The sequence below is a fragment of the Rhinolophus hipposideros genome (genome assembly GCF_964194185.1).
Source record: "Rhinolophus hipposideros genome assembly, chromosome: 19".
Taxonomy (NCBI): domain Eukaryota; kingdom Metazoa; phylum Chordata; class Mammalia; order Chiroptera; family Rhinolophidae; genus Rhinolophus; species Rhinolophus hipposideros.
Window position 1 is genome coordinate 29354024 of NC_138065.1, and position 15339 is coordinate 29369362.

At 37.8% G+C, this 15339-nt stretch overlaps 1 protein-coding gene across 9 annotated transcripts in view; it reads left to right on the forward strand.

Annotated features, from left to right (window-relative positions):
* The window catches only part of ZC3H11A (zinc finger CCCH-type containing 11A), a 33696-nt gene extending 21417 nt beyond the window's left edge, over positions 1–12279 (forward strand). For 8 of the 9 annotated variants that reach the window (XM_081026354.1, XM_081026355.1, XM_081026359.1 and 5 more), the window contains 8 exons: positions 201–293; positions 1007–1075; positions 4518–5021; positions 5369–5448; positions 6798–7110; positions 7606–7772; positions 8159–8226; positions 9262–12279. In XM_081026354.1, coding sequence (XP_080882480.1) covers positions 201–293; positions 1007–1075; positions 4518–5021; positions 5369–5448; positions 6798–7110; positions 7606–7772; positions 8159–8226; positions 9262–9520 — 1553 coding nt within the window. In that variant the 3' untranslated portion in view covers positions 9521–12279. The remainder of the gene's footprint in view (positions 1–200; positions 294–1006; positions 1076–4517; positions 5022–5368; positions 5449–6797; positions 7111–7605; positions 7773–8158; positions 8227–9261) is intronic. The other variant, XM_081026360.1, reaches the window with a different exon arrangement.
* Positions 12280–15339: the final 3060 nt, after the last annotated feature.

Here is a 15339-nt window from a genome sequence, read left to right on the forward strand (position 1 = left end):
ACTAATTCCTTTTCCACACTATTCCTTTTCCTCTACCTTTTCCTTTCCTTTCCCGTAAGGAAGCAAGTGAATGAATACACCATATATTAATAAATGCAGAAAACTTAAAGAAGTATTTTGCATTGTAGGTTTTTGCCTATATTTCTTGATCTTGCTGGAGATTGACTTGAACTCCTAAAGTAAGTTTCCTCTGTTTGTAGGTGGCGACAGTGATCCTCCATTAAAGCGTAGCCTTGCACAGAGGCTAGGGAAGAAAGTTGATGCTCCAGAAACTGACCAAACACCAAAGAAAGGTACCTTTGTTGCAGTGCACTTTGTGTGTGTGTGTGTGTGTGTGTGTGTGTGTGTGTGTGTGTGTTCCTGACACTTGTGTCCTGTAGTGTTAATGGGTATGGTTTGTTACTTTTTTGTTCAGATAAATTAGATTATTTTTGGTATCCATTTTATTCATTCAAACATTTGAGTGTTTACTGTGCTAGATTCTAGGTAAACACCATTGGATAAAATAAAAACCATCACAATCCTCAGGAGCTTACAGTATAATGGCAAATAGGAATACTTATATATTGTGATTAATTCTGTGGTAGGAAAAGTACACAGTGTTACGGAAGCACAAAATTTGCAGCCAGTTTCCCTTGCTCTTTGCCTATAATTATATTGAAGACTCTCATAACTAAAGAGCATATTCAAATAGATTTTGGGGGAGAAGACCTTTTGATGCCAATAAGATTTTAGAAGGACGTGTAGTAACAAAATTATTTTATTAAATTCAGGATTTTTGCTTTTCAGATCTAAAGAAAGAGAAATTTTTAAGCTCTCCAGGAGTGCTCTAAGGAATCCATGATTTCCATATATCTTACTGTAGAAAGAAAAGTTTAAGACCTGGAGACATTTTTTAAAAGCGTTTGTGTTGGAAGACTAATTTGTGACCTTTGAAAAAGATATTTGACCTATAAAAAGCCTCTGTTCTACTTTTGGTTTAAATTTTTTTTTTTTTTTTTAATAGCTCAAGTTTCCAAGTCTCTGAGGGAACGATTAGGCACATCAGCTGGTCCAAACACTGAGGAGGCAGCAGGTACCAGTTTTTGATACCCTAAGACCAGTTTTGGATACATTTTTTCCTTGCTGTAAAATTTTTACTGTTCTCCTGTTTACCTTTTGAGTTAAGTTAAGGCTTGTGATTTACGGTTTTTGTGGTTTTGTTTGCTTTTTAAGTAATTGATTACTCTGGTATGAATTCTCTTTTTGTACTTAAAAATGGCATAATGATTGTTCATCATAGCTTTGATCATAGGAAATTAGAAACAACATAAATATCCAACAAAAAGGAATTAAATTAGGGTAGATAATGTACTAAAATAATTACTGTTATGAAAAGTCATGTTCTGAACAATAATGAAAAAGGGTTGTAAAAGAACACATTGCCTTAGGGTAAAATAAGAGGTTTGGGGTTTTTAAAAATTTTTATTCTTTTTATGAAATTTATTTTCTTATAATAGAAACTTATTCTCAGGAAGAAATCCATATGTATGAGATGATTTCAATTTGAAAATATATCCCTAGATAAACACTGCAAAAAAAATACACCAAAATATTAACGTTGGTTTTATCTGGGTATTGAGGTTTTAAGTAATTTAATTTTCTTCTTCATATTCTTCCTGTACTCTAATTTTTAAACTGTTTAAATTGCTAGATATAACTACATAAGTGCATATACGTGTACAATTTAATAATGAAACGAACATCCATGTACTCAACTATTTAGCTTATTTACATGTTACTGGATTCAGTTGGATGCTTTTAATTTTTATATCTATATTTATGAATGGTGTTAGCCTGTGCTTTTCCTTTTTCATTTGATTTTTACCTAATTTGGATATTAAGATTTTACCAACACTTATAAAAAGGGAATCTGATGATGTCACATATTCCTTTGTCACATTATTCCTTTGTAAACAACCTTTCTGTTTTCTCTTTATGGAATTCTTGTTAGATGTTGGAGTTTTTGGACATGCTCCACCAGTCTTAACCATGCCTTCATACAATCCATCTCTTTGGGTTTTTTGTCTCACTTTTTATGATTTTTGCTTGGCTTTATTTTCTAGGTTAGGAACTGACAAACTTTCTGCAAAGGGTCAGATAGTAAATATTTTAGGCTGTGCAATCCACAATCTCAGTCATAAGTACTCAACTCTGCCATTATAGTGTGAAAGCAGCCATATGCAATATATAAATGAATAATTATGGCTGTGTTCAAATAAAGCTCTATTTCTAAAATTTAGACCATGGCCAGATTTGTCCCATAGACTTCAGTTTGCCATCCCTGTTCTAGATGGCTGATTTTCAACCAGCCCTGTCTTTTTTTTTATTATTCAGTCCTTTTTTACACCCTGATTTCTAGCTGCTCTGGGGTTTCTAATTTAAATTTTAAAAAAGTGTGTGTGTGTGTGTACGCGCGCGCGCGCGCGCGCGAGAGAGAGAGAGAGAGAGAGAGAGAGAGAGAGAGAGAGAGAGAGAGAGAGAGAGAGAGAGAGAGAGAGATTTTCTACTTCATCACACTCTATATATTTTGGTTCGTTTTTAACGTTGTTGCTTTTCCATAATTGTAAGTACCTGGCCTCTGTGATTCTAAAAGTCTTTTTTCCAAGTAGTCCTCTCTTTTAAATGTCTTATGACTTAATTTTGACTTAAAATGTCTGCCTAAATGGAGAGGATACACTAAAAGGCAGCTCGTATGGGTTGCAGACTTGAAGGCCTGGTTGCCGATACGATTACTACAATAAGAAAGACTTTCTTTCAGAGTGCTGCTACTTTTCTAGCGTTGCTTTTTGCTTTCTTCCCGCACCATCTCCCTTTTCCTGCTGGGCATTTGTAAAAGCCTGAAATTTTTCATGCTCTTCTTTTTCTCCAGCCCCAGCATCCTCATAATGTGCTCCCTTCCCCACCATATTCTCTTTTTAGGGAGCAGTTTTCAAAAGGTCATGACTGGCCCAACTGTTCTATGGGGGTCTATAGGCCATCCTTAAATTTCTACCCACTATTGCTTTTCATACCAGTTTGGCAGTTTTCTTTGGCTCTGTTGGGAAGAATATCTCATTCCTACAGTATATCTATTTCTGTTTTTCTGTAAATTCAACATCTGTTTATTGTCTCAGAAATTGCTCAAGATTTATGCTCTGCCAGTGACATCTTTGTTTTCCATTGCTATTATGGATTGATTCTTCTTTTAATGTCTTTATAGTTTTGATGAAATTTTGGTAGGGTAGGGAAATGGTCTCCATGTCACCTAAATGTTGTACTCTCTTGAAATGGTAATTTTGAGATCAGTCTACCATCTTGAAATGGAAGAATTTTCATTTTAAAAACCTAAGGAAATCAGTAAATAAGTGATTCCTGTCTAACAAGTACTGTACTTAAATATTGCAGATAACTAAATGTAGTCACTGTTCTCATGAAGTGTCTAGTATGGTTGGAAATAGCAGTCAATTATGGTACTGTATGATCAGTGCTGTGATCTGAGAAGCAGACTAGATTTGGAGGATGTCAGGATCTAAGGTGTACTCAGTTAAAACTAACTGGGAAGCAACAGAAATGAAACCAGTAGGGACTATTCCACGTAGAAGGAACCACATATTCAGAGGTTCAGAAGGTGAGACAGAACATGGCGTGTTTAAGGTTGTAAAAAGATATTTTTTGGTTTTGATCTTGCATTAAAAGCTGTTATTTAGTGATTAAATGTGTGTTTGTATAATCCCCAAATTCTTGTTTTTTCCACATCACTTCATTATATCTTTCTTTAGCCCTTTAGTAATGAGAATATGCATGTCTGTCAAGTGTGCAGCTTGATCTTTAAACAGATGTAGAATGATTAATGTATCATTAAAAACAGCTCCGTGGCCTGCCAATCTCAGTGCCTTTCCCATTTTTATCCTTTAAATATCACTTAAATATTACTTCCTCTGTAAAATTTCCTTTAAACAGTTCCTAGACAAAGATTGGTGTTCTTGCTACATGCACTTATAAAGAATTATACTTACTTTATCAAAGTTGTTATCATTATCATATTTCTTCGTTGATTCGTTATTGGTATGTTAGGCTGTAAACTACATGTGGGCAGAGATTGTATTTTGCTTAGCATTACATTTCTAGCACAGTGTCAGCACTGTTTATATCTATGAGTGAATGGAAAAATTAATTTGTTGCTATTTTTACTGGTAAGATTTATAATGACAAGTTTCTCCAACTAGTAAATGGCTTTCAGGTTCCTCAAAAATAAATTTCTGCATGGAAATCCAAATCAGAAATTTTTGCCTCCCTAAGAGTTTTCCTTGAGGGCCACTACCAGAAACATGCAGTATTCTAAAATTGAGATGTAAACTAATGTCTTTTTGATCTGTATAATTGCCTACGTAACTGATACCACTCATTGGACTCTGTCCTGATGCAAGAATAGAGACTATAAGTCATTGAAAGATGAACTCCAAGTACAGTGACTTGTTTTTCCCCCATGAAAACAGAGAGAATTGCTAAAGTTGGTGAGATTCATGTAAAGACATTGGAAGAAATTCTTCTTGAAAGAGCCAGTCAAAAACGTGGAGAACTGCAAACTAAACTCAAAACAGAAGGACCTTCAAAAGTTGATGATTCTACTTCAGGAACAAGAAGCTCCTCCAGTATTCGAATCAAAACCTTCTCTGAGGTCCTGGCTGAGAAGAAACATCGGCAGCAGGAAGCAGAGAGACAAAAAAGCACAAAGGATGTAACGAGTATCAAGTTAAAGACTGATAACGAAATTAAAAAAACAGTGGTTTTACCACCCCTAGTTGCCAGCAAAGGACAGTTAGAGGAACCTGCAGGTAGAACAAAGTCTGTGCAGGAGGTGCGTATCAAGACACTGGAGGAAATTAAACTGGAGAAGGCACTGAGGGTACAGCAGACTCCCGAGAGCAGCACCAGCTCCCAGTCTCAGCCTGAGGCCACCTCGGGGACAAAGCGACTTCTCCGTATCACCAAAAAATCAGGTAACAAAAGAGCTTGGTCTGTAGTATCACGTGTCCAAATAATATTTCAGAGGGCAGTGTCCCACAGAATATTCATTGGAATTCTGTGAGAGATTTTCTTTACTCAGATAACTTTTGAAAACCACTGGATTAAATGAAGTTAAGCTGTTTCTGAACAGCAGCACTATATAGACCTTTGACATTTTAATGCACATTTTGAAACTTTATGCAGACTAATGGACTTTATGTACAATTTTATTTGTCCTATCTTAACATTATTTTCATTAAGAAAAGTTTTATTTAATGTCATCTGTCACAAACTCTCAGCCTAAATGAAATAATTAATGATGTGTTCAATGTGAACATAGGTACAAAGGAAGAAAAGAAACTTCAAGAAAGAAATGAAGTTGCTTCTCGTAGTAGTGTTACTAGAACAGAGGCTAAAGAGGTGAGTTAAAATCATTTTATAATTTTGTCCATGGCAAGTGAAGGCTAGATGAAAGGTGAAATGTGCTTTTTAGTATTGGCTTATAATAAATTTCTATTTAACACTTCACTGATATATTAGCTAAGTAGTCTTTCACTATGCTTATAATTTTCTGTGGGGAGAAAAAGAATTATTTTTCTGTGGGAGTTTTCTATACTTATCTGTATATCATCAGTGTTCTCTGCCCTTTTAAGTTTTTAAGTGGCCATTAATATACTTTTTTTCTCCCTTCTCCCACGTCTCCCTCCCTCCCTCCAGTTCAAGCCATTGTTTCCTAGTCTAGTTGTGTAGGACACAGCTTCCTGGCCCATGCTGGTATTATGAGCCCTGCGCTCCTCCCCGGCTGAGGCAGTTGGTCGGCAGCACTTGCTGGCTGCTGGGCACTCACGCTGGCTGCCAGCCACTCATGGCAGCACACGGTAGCCCACGGCAGCCCACAACAGCCTGTGGCAGCACTCAGCAGCCCGCCACAGCTCTTGGCAGTTTACGCCAACCTCCAGCTAGGGAGAGCTGTTGTTCACAGTCTTAGCTGTAGAGGGCGCAGCTCACTGGCCCATGTGGGAATCGAACTGGCTACCTCGGGTGTTAGGAGCATGGCGCTCCAGCCACCTGAGCCACCGGGCCAGCCCTGGCCATTAATATTTTTTAAACTTAAGTTTTTTTCCTGCCTTTGAGAGAATGCCAATTCATTGTACAAAACTTGGGAATTTTTATTTTTATAGAATGAGAAACTATAATTCCACAAACTATGAGTAACCACTGTTCGTTTTTTTTCATGAATTTCCTTCATGCCTTTTGGTTATATACACATGTATGTGAACTTGTTTAATGTTTGACTCATGTTTAGAATGTAATTGAGAATTTACAATGTATAATTTTGCACCATGCTTTAACTTCACCATGTTAATAATTCTTCAAGGCATTTGTTTTTACTGGCCATATAGTGTTCTGTATACAAATGTAGACTATTTCTGGACATGTAGGTTTTGTTTTACACAATTAAAATAATGAACATCTTTGTACAAAAATCTTTGTGCAAATGTCTGATTGTTTACAAATCATTTGTATTAGACTTAGGGTCATGATTGTGTAGCCTGTAGAATTTGGGTTTTTATTGTTCCACCACACATTTTTAATCTTTCATCTTTAGCTTGGTGTTTTTTATTTAATATCAAATGAAGAGCAAAGGCTCTTGTGTTCTGGATCATGTGACATTGCTTGATCTAGATGTTAGCCTTGTAACTTAGTAACTATCATACAGGTTGTTAGAGGAACTGGATTTTAATTTTGTCATTTAAATTTATCCATAGGCTTCAGATGAGACAACAGGAGTTGGCATCACTAAAATTCAAGTCAAGAGATGTGAGACCATGAGAGAAAAGCACATTCAGAAACAGACAGAGAGGGGATCTTCACAGAAGGAAAAATCAGTTTTGACACCTGTTTTGGGAGATGTGGACTCTTGCAATACCCACATAGCAGAGAAGCCAAGCATTACACGGCACCTGACAAAGCGGCTTCCCACAAAGTCATCTCAGAAGGCAGAGGTAGAAACCTCAGGGATTGATGCCTCAATATTGAATGTGAAATGTACAGCACAGACCTTGGAAAAAAGGGGTAAAGGTGAGTGTTTTTTCTAGTGTGTTGCCTTAGGATCTCAAAATTAACAAATTTCAGTAATTCCCTGGCAACAGTTGGGTTGATTTTCATTTGCCTTGTAACCTGGTCACACAGGTGGATAGTGACAATTCTTACAATTCTATTTAAAAAGACAAAACTAAAAGAGTTTCTTTCTCAATTTTAAATTGCTATTTAAAAATCTTTGCCTTAAACTTTTCTGTGGCGTATCGTTCCTTTGGTTTTGAAGAAGAAAAACAAGGAATAGAAGAGCAGTAACGAATTTAAGAGCCATTGAAAAGGAACCATTTGAGTATACATCTCCATTATAGTCATGTGTAGTGCAGATTGCTTGTGGATCATTTTCAGTCTGGTTTTGTTTTGTTTTTAATTATTTGTGGTATATCTAATACTACAAAGGAATTTTTATATTCTGAGTCATTCTCCATGTAAAAGAGGAATTTTTCTAGGTATTAATAAAATGTTTTCTGTTCCTTGTAGCTAAACCCAAAGTGAATGTGAAGCCATCTGTGGTTAAAGTTGTCTCCTCCCCCAAATTGGCCCCCAAACGCAAGGCAGTGGAGGTCCATCCTGCTGTCGTTGCAGCTGTGAAGCCACTTAGCTCCAGCAGTGTCCTGCAGGAAAGCCCAGCTAGAAGAGCAGCTGTGGTAAGCAGCAGACCCAACTCAGTGATGCTTTAGTCTGTGTGTTAGGAAATCAGGGAAGATTAACTCTCTGTTAGCTCTCTATCTACATCCGTGTGTAATATTTCCTGCCATTTCGTAAACTTTTTTTTGTTTAGGTTGTTATTGTATTTTACATTTATAGTTAGACATTTGTGGAGTGATGGCAAGATAGGATTTTTAAAAGCTAATTTTGGTGTGTTTAAAATATTTTGCTTATCTGTATAGTCAACCTTTGGATTATTTATTCTTAGATTCCAGGCTTAAAGAATAATAGCCATGATTCTAAATAGGTGGCAAAAGAAAGTGAATATACTAAAATAAAAAAGCCTGACTCTCCCTCTGAATTCCCTTAACTCTTACTTTTGTAGGCTGTTGTCCCACTGCTTTCTGAGGACAAATCAGTCACTACGCCTGAGACAGAGAAACCTAGAGACAGGTAATACCTTGCTTTTTTTTTTTTTTTTTTTTAAGATTTTATTGGGGAAGGGGAACAGGACTTTTATTGGGGGAACAGTGTGTACTTTCAGTACTTTTTTTCCAAGTCAAGTTGTTGTCCTTTCAGTCTTAGTTATGGAGGGTGCTATTCAGCTTCAAGTTGTCCTTTCAGTCTTAGTTGTGGAGGGCGCAGCTCAGCTCTAGGTCCAGTTGCCGTTACTAGTTGCGGGGGGCGCAGCCCACCATCCCTTGCGGGAGTCGAACCGGCAACCTTGTGGTTGAGAGGACGCGCTCCAACCAACTGAGCCATCCGGGAGCTCAGCGGTAGCTCAGCTCAAGGTGCCATTTTCAATTTTAGTTGCAGAAGGCGCTACCCACCATCCCTTGCAGGAGTCGAGGAATCAAACTGGCAACCTTATGGTTGTGGAGCCCGTGCTCCAACCAACTGAGCCATCCGGGAGGCAGCTCAGCTCCAGGTGCCGTGTTCAATCTTAGTTGCAGGGGGCACTGCCCACCATCCCTTGCGGGACTCTAGGAATTGAACTGACAACCTTGTGGTTGAAAGCCCACTGGCCCATGTGGGAATCGAACCGGCAGCCTTCGGAGTTAGGAGCTTGGAGCTCCAACCGCCTGAGCCACCGGCCGGCCCCTTGCAATTTTTTAAATCAAACTTTAGACCACTGTTTATGCTCTCTAGGGAATAACATAAACATTTACAATTTAGCCACATCTAAATAAATCTGCTAAACTTCAAATTAATTGCAATAAAGCATGATGCTCAGGGTTGCTGCTCTCCTTAGGTGCCATTGTTTCTTTTTTGCCTGTATTATTTAAAAATGTTTTAAACACCTATCTGAATTCTGCTTTAAAAGGATGAAAATGCTTTATCCTAAATTAGTAAAACAATTCCTTTTGTGTGTCCTCAGAAACAACTCTTTGCCGCAAACTCTTTGTGTCCCTTAGACTAGGTGGTCCAGCCAACCAGTGACACAAGGCAGTTTTCTAATAATCTTTTGGGGGCTTTTCTTTCTTACAGTCTTGTGCTGCTTCCAACCCAGTCTTCTTCAGATCCCTGCCCACCAGAAGTATCTGGCCCTTCCTCATCCCAAATGGCCACAAAAACTCGCCGACTCAGCTCTGCCTCAACAGGAAAGCCCCCGCTGTCAGTGGAGGATGATTTTGAGAAACTAATATGGGAGATTTCAGGAGGCAAATTAGAAGCTGAGATCGACCTGGATCCTGGGAAGGATGAAGATGACCTTCTGCTTGAGCTGTCAGAAATGATTGATAGCTGAAGGTGGTAGTGGAACATTTGGGGGGCGGGGAACTCACCAAAACCTGGACTTAGTTTCATCTATTATAACATTTACCCAAGCTGTTCATTTCTTTAGTCTAGAATTTGCCCCAAATCAGAAGTATACCTCTGAATTATCTGTATGTGTCCTGGATTCCTTGTGGTCAGATTTTTAAAGTCCGTTTAATAACCATTTCATCCATTTGATGCCATTATTTAGCATCTTCAAGAAGAAGTTCTGTCTTAGCCCTCTCTCCACAAAAAGACTGAGAGATCCAAGTGAAGGGTACAAGAGAACTTAGTGACTGACTCCTTGAGGTGTTTGTCAGTTTTGGCTTTTTTCCCGTTTGTTCTATTATTTCTTTTATGTATTGTCTTAATGTGCTTAATGTTACCCGAGTTTAAAAAAGATGAAGACAGCTGCCACCATTAAGGACCAAATTCCACACTTCCACTAAACAACAACAACAACAAGTCCATTCAGTCTGTGTTCAATTGTATGTCTTTTTAAAAGTGTTTGGAGATTAAACTAAGCTTTAGAGAGAGCTGAGCAGCTCAGGAAGCCTGTAATCTGGACATAACTTTTTAGATCTGATTTTCATGTTTCTGCTGCTGTGTAAGCCTCTGAAGAGCAATAGCTAATTTATTATTACTGTAATTTTTTAAGGCTTTAAAGTGCCTCAGGGGTCCTCTGAAACTAATTTTCTATTTCTGGGATTCCCCTGATTCTTAATAAGAGATGGTGACATAATGATTAAAGAATTCTCTTTTTTTTGGTATGAAAGTTGTCCCTTCTCTTATTTAGTACTTGCCTCCTACTAGCATTGAATTATCACAGGGATAAAAATTGGATTAATTTTATATTTCTGATTCTCCCAGCAAACTCCTCTTGCCCAGTATTTGTTTGGTGTTCTTTAACCACCTGAGGGGGGAAAAATGCATTCATTCAAGCTGCCAATATTTATCTATGGACTATAGCGGTACAATGAATTGTACTGTGGAAGGGATTATTTAAGATGTTCTGGGGGTGTATTGTATACCTTCCAGTTTTCTTCATTTCTGAATTGAATTTTATTTTCTTGATGTTGGTCTCCTTCATATCACCTCAAGGTTTAGACTGAAGGAACAAGTATGTTGGGGATAATAGTCTTGAAAGGAGACATTGTACATAATCAAAAGGAAGAGGAAAGAAGGACTCTCCGTTTTTATATTTTGCTGTAGGTGGCCAGTTGTTTCTCACAGGGAAATCTGACCCACCTGTCATGTTGGCTCCTAAGGAACTGCTGTTGTAAGCGGCTCATCCAGAGTTGAACGTCATGTCGCCTTGTCGGGAATATGAAAAAGGAAAAAGCCACAGGACTGCCCATTTGGTCTTGGGAAGATTTCATGATTGTGCACGAGTAAAAATGACTTGAAATTTATGTATAGACACCTCTCTACCAATCCATCTACAGCTGACTGAATGTTGTATAATAGCCCTTCTCCAAAGCAGGGGTGGAATGTTCTGGTTTCACCACAGATTTTCTACTCATTTCATTTTTGGAATCAGCTTATAGATTCCAGGTCTTGTTTGTATATAACCTTATTCTTTTGCTTTTTAAAAAATTTTGTTTTCATATTTAAAGCAGTTGTATTCATCAGTGATTCATGCTCCGCATTATTTGAACCATTTGCCATTACACAAAGAGAAATACTTGTCTTTGAAATAAAACTGGTGTAGGAAAGTCTTGACGTGAGTTAAGTCATACATCACTTCAGTCTTGATCTGCCTCAGTAGAGGCCCCATTCAGAATGTTGTTGGTCTTTTGTGCTCCAATTTCACAGATATTATTTGGCTTTAGAAACCTCTTAGAAGGTATATTTCCAAACTTACCCACAAGTATGCTTAGTTTTAGCTATATATGCTTTAAGTAAGAATGAATATTATATGTGAGGATTTTGTTCTGACACTGACACTTAACTATTATCATTGTTACTCAAGTAGTGCTATTAATTTTTTTAAAAGGATTTAGAAGTGATCGCAGATGGATAACAACAATTTAGAATTTTCAAGCATGAAGGCATATAATTTTTAATTTAGGAAAAGTCCAGGTTTTTTCAGTAATGTGCCATTTTTTGTTATGAGATTACATATAAATTGGTTAGCCACCAAAGAACGTAGATTTTTTTTCTTCCAAACAGTACTCCCGACAAGTTGAATCAACTTTTCACAAAAAGCAAAACACATTATGTATTTAGTTTTGAGTGATGGCTTTCAGTTTTAACAGTAAGAAAAGGGGCCCACATGTTTCAGAGGTTGGCCATAGCCAGAAATTTCAAGATAGTTTGTGATTCATGTATTTGTCTCCAGTAATCCCTAAAATTGTGACCTTAACCTCAAATTCCAATGGGTTTTCTCTTTTGTATGCCTGGAACAAAATTTATTTTCGTCTTGACCTATCTTTGAAACCACCATAGAGATGAGACTGTTTAATAATTATAGCTTCAGAAATAAAGGTCATTCTATATTGATTCAAGTTTTAGGATCCTTTTCTAAAATTGGCTTCATTTTGCCAGAATATTTCTGCAATTCTTGAAAATACTTGCTTTGAATTTGTCAGTTTAGCAACAAGAACTGGGTTGTCTCCAGTTGCTACTTTAAAAAGTAACACTTTTAAACTAGCTAATATTTATTGAGTACTTGGTATGTACTCTTAATTCACATAACCATTTTGACACTAAATCTTAACACCACATTAAAGATTACTGCTTTTTATCTTCACTGTAGTGTCAAAGTCAGTGTGTTCAGATTTAACAAGAAAGTATAGGTATATAATGTATAATTGATTTTGATTCATTGAAACTTTCAAGAGGTTTTTTTCTTAAATCATCTTTAGAAGCTGCTCAATCTATGCAAGTTTCTACAACCCACAGTTCTGACTGCATTAACAATTTATTCGAACTCCACTTCAATTTATTTGAATTTACAAAATGGTATTAGTTAAGGGCATGAGCACAAAGAATATACCTAAGCATTTTCTTAATATTGTAAAATAGAGTAGGCAAAGAATTAGCAATGACCCTAAATAACAGCAATCCAGGTTTTAACTTTATATTTTAAAAAATCAGGAAGTCACAAGATTTACTGAATGGGCCTATTAAAGTATTTAGGTTGGGTTGGGTTTAACTGCTAAGGTATTACTGAGTTTGAATCTATGGTGATGAGCAAAAAACAGTTTATTAAAACTTGGTATTGCATGTCCGTGGGGGTTTTTCGCCTTTAGACTGACTGGTTTGTCCTCAGGAGTAAAGTAACGTCCTACAGAGTTAAGAATAAGGGTAAACAGCCAAGATTCAGTCAGAAAAAGGCAGAGAAGGAAAAATGCTAAAGACTCCTCTTTGTTGAATAAGTAGAAATGAAATAGGAAATTGGATGGATTGAGAGCACTCAAAAAGAAATTTCAAGGGGAAGAAATGAAAGGAACCCTTACCCAATAGGTGTGAATGGTTAATGAGGTCACTTATTTGGGTTAGGAACTCAAGGAGTGGTCAAGTCTAGACAAGCTACTGTGAGGAAATGTGAAAGAAAACAAGCCTGCCACAGTATTTTCATTCCTTGAAGAGGCTCACCATAGAGCATTAGGAATTCTAACCATGAAACACTACTGACAACTAGGGATAAACAGGAATAAGGCAAACCCCTCCCCTTGAAATACAGAGGAAATATGAGGTGCAATCAAAATATGGTGAATGTTTAAATTTTAAAAAATTAACAGTAAAAGGCACATTGCCATTAATGTCCCTCAAAATACTCCCCCTTGCTTAGAACACACTTATCCCATTGTTCTTGCCACGTTCTGAAGCAGTTTTGGAAGTCCTCTTTCATGAGTGTCTTCAGTTGCGCTGCCGTGGCTGCTTCGAAGTCCTGAATCGATTCAAAACGCTTACCTTTCATGGTCATTTTGACTTTAGGGAAGTGCCAGAAGTCGTATGGTGTCAGATCCAGTGAATAAGGTGGATGAGGACACACCGTAATTTATTTATTTGACAGAAATTGCCGTACCAGAAGCGATGTGTGATAAAGACAGTGAATGCTGCTGCCGACTGAAGGCAGGGATCTTCAATATGGGAAGCTGCACATCGAACCCTTAGTAACTGTGACAGGTTCCAACTTGTTTGGTGTAGTCAGTGGGGTGTGAGCTGTGGTTGAGAGATGTGTTTTAAAGTGTGCCGTAAATCATCCTCCATCAGGACGCTCCGTGTCACATACCGCTTCTCGTATACTGCAATTTCTGTCAAAGAACACTGCGGTATGTCCTCATCCACCTTACTGGATAGGGTGCCATGCGACTTCTGGCTCTTCCCCAAAGTCAAAATGATTCAGGACATCGAGGCAGCCATGACAGTGCAACTAAAGACACTGGTGAAAGTGGACTTCCAGAACAGCTTCAGGACGTGGTGAGAATGATGGGGTAAGTGTTCGAAGCGAGGGTGAGTATTTTGAGGGAGATTAATGGCAATGTATTTTACTGTAATAAAATTTTTAAATTTACACATTCACTGTGTTGTTTGATCACACCTCATACTTTAAAGAGGAAAGTAACAGGAGTGAAGTAGGTGCAGGTATTAAGTGGGTGATGCAATAGAGGGGTGAATGAGAATGTGTTTTGAGATGCCAGGGAAAGCTTCCTTGAAGTGCCACAGCTGGAGTTTTGTGTAGCTTAGCAAAGGAGATGATTTGAGCTGCAAATAAGGCCACATTTAGCAGGTAAGGTTTGCTTTTAGTGATCTCTGACCATCCTGTTAGTACTCAGAGTTTGCCTTGTGTCATTCTTTCAGTTTGCTGTCAACTATTCTTGGCTAAGGTACAAACTGATTTTTTAAAAAGAAATGCAGATTTTAAATGCAAATCTGAGTCATTCTGCTTCCTAAAATCCTCCAATGACTTCCCCTTCCCTTAAAAATTAAATTCAGGTTTCAGCATAACTTGTAAGACTCTATACTACCAGCCTTGTCTCCTGCCACTCAACCTTCAGGCTCTCCACTCCAGCAAAACTTCTCTCGCTGTTGACTTCTCTCTCACTAACGTCTCTCTAGCCCTTTGCCTTTGTTAATGCTGTCTGTCTTCTAAGTCTCTTTTCTTTTGGCTAACTCCTTACACATTCTATGACCTCCAGGCTACCTCTCCCAACACTGTGCTTTCCCTCTCCAAATTGATTTGGTCCCTGTCCCCTAGGCATATACTCTTTTAAAATTGTTTACCTGTACATTTTCCTTGGCAGAGTATAAACTCATTGAGACAGATATTCTTACTAACCTATATATTCTCATCACCTAGTACAGACCTGGCACATAGAAGGTGTATTAGTTTGCGTGTATTAGTTTGCTAGGGCTGCCATAACAAAATACAACAGACTGGTGGCTTAAACAGCAGATGTTTATTTTTTCACAGTTCAGAAGACGAAGTTCAAGATCAAGCTGTTGGCAAATTTGGTTTCTCCTGAGGTCTCTCTCGGGCTTGCATATGGCCACCTTCTCACTATACCCTCACATGGTCCTTCCTCTGCATGCACAGGAATCTGTTATAAAGACACCGGTTTTAATCTCTTTTATAAAGACACCAGTTACGTTGGATTAGGGCCCACTCACTTGACCTCATTTAACCTTTAATCACCTCTTAAGGGCCCATCTCCAAATATAGTCACATTCTGAGGTCCTGTGGGTTAGAGCTTCAACATACAAGCTTCATGGGGGCACACTTCACCCATAAGAGAAGGCATTCAATAAATATTTGCTGAAAAAATAAAAAAGTTCTTGACCCATTTAGGGACTGTTGATCTT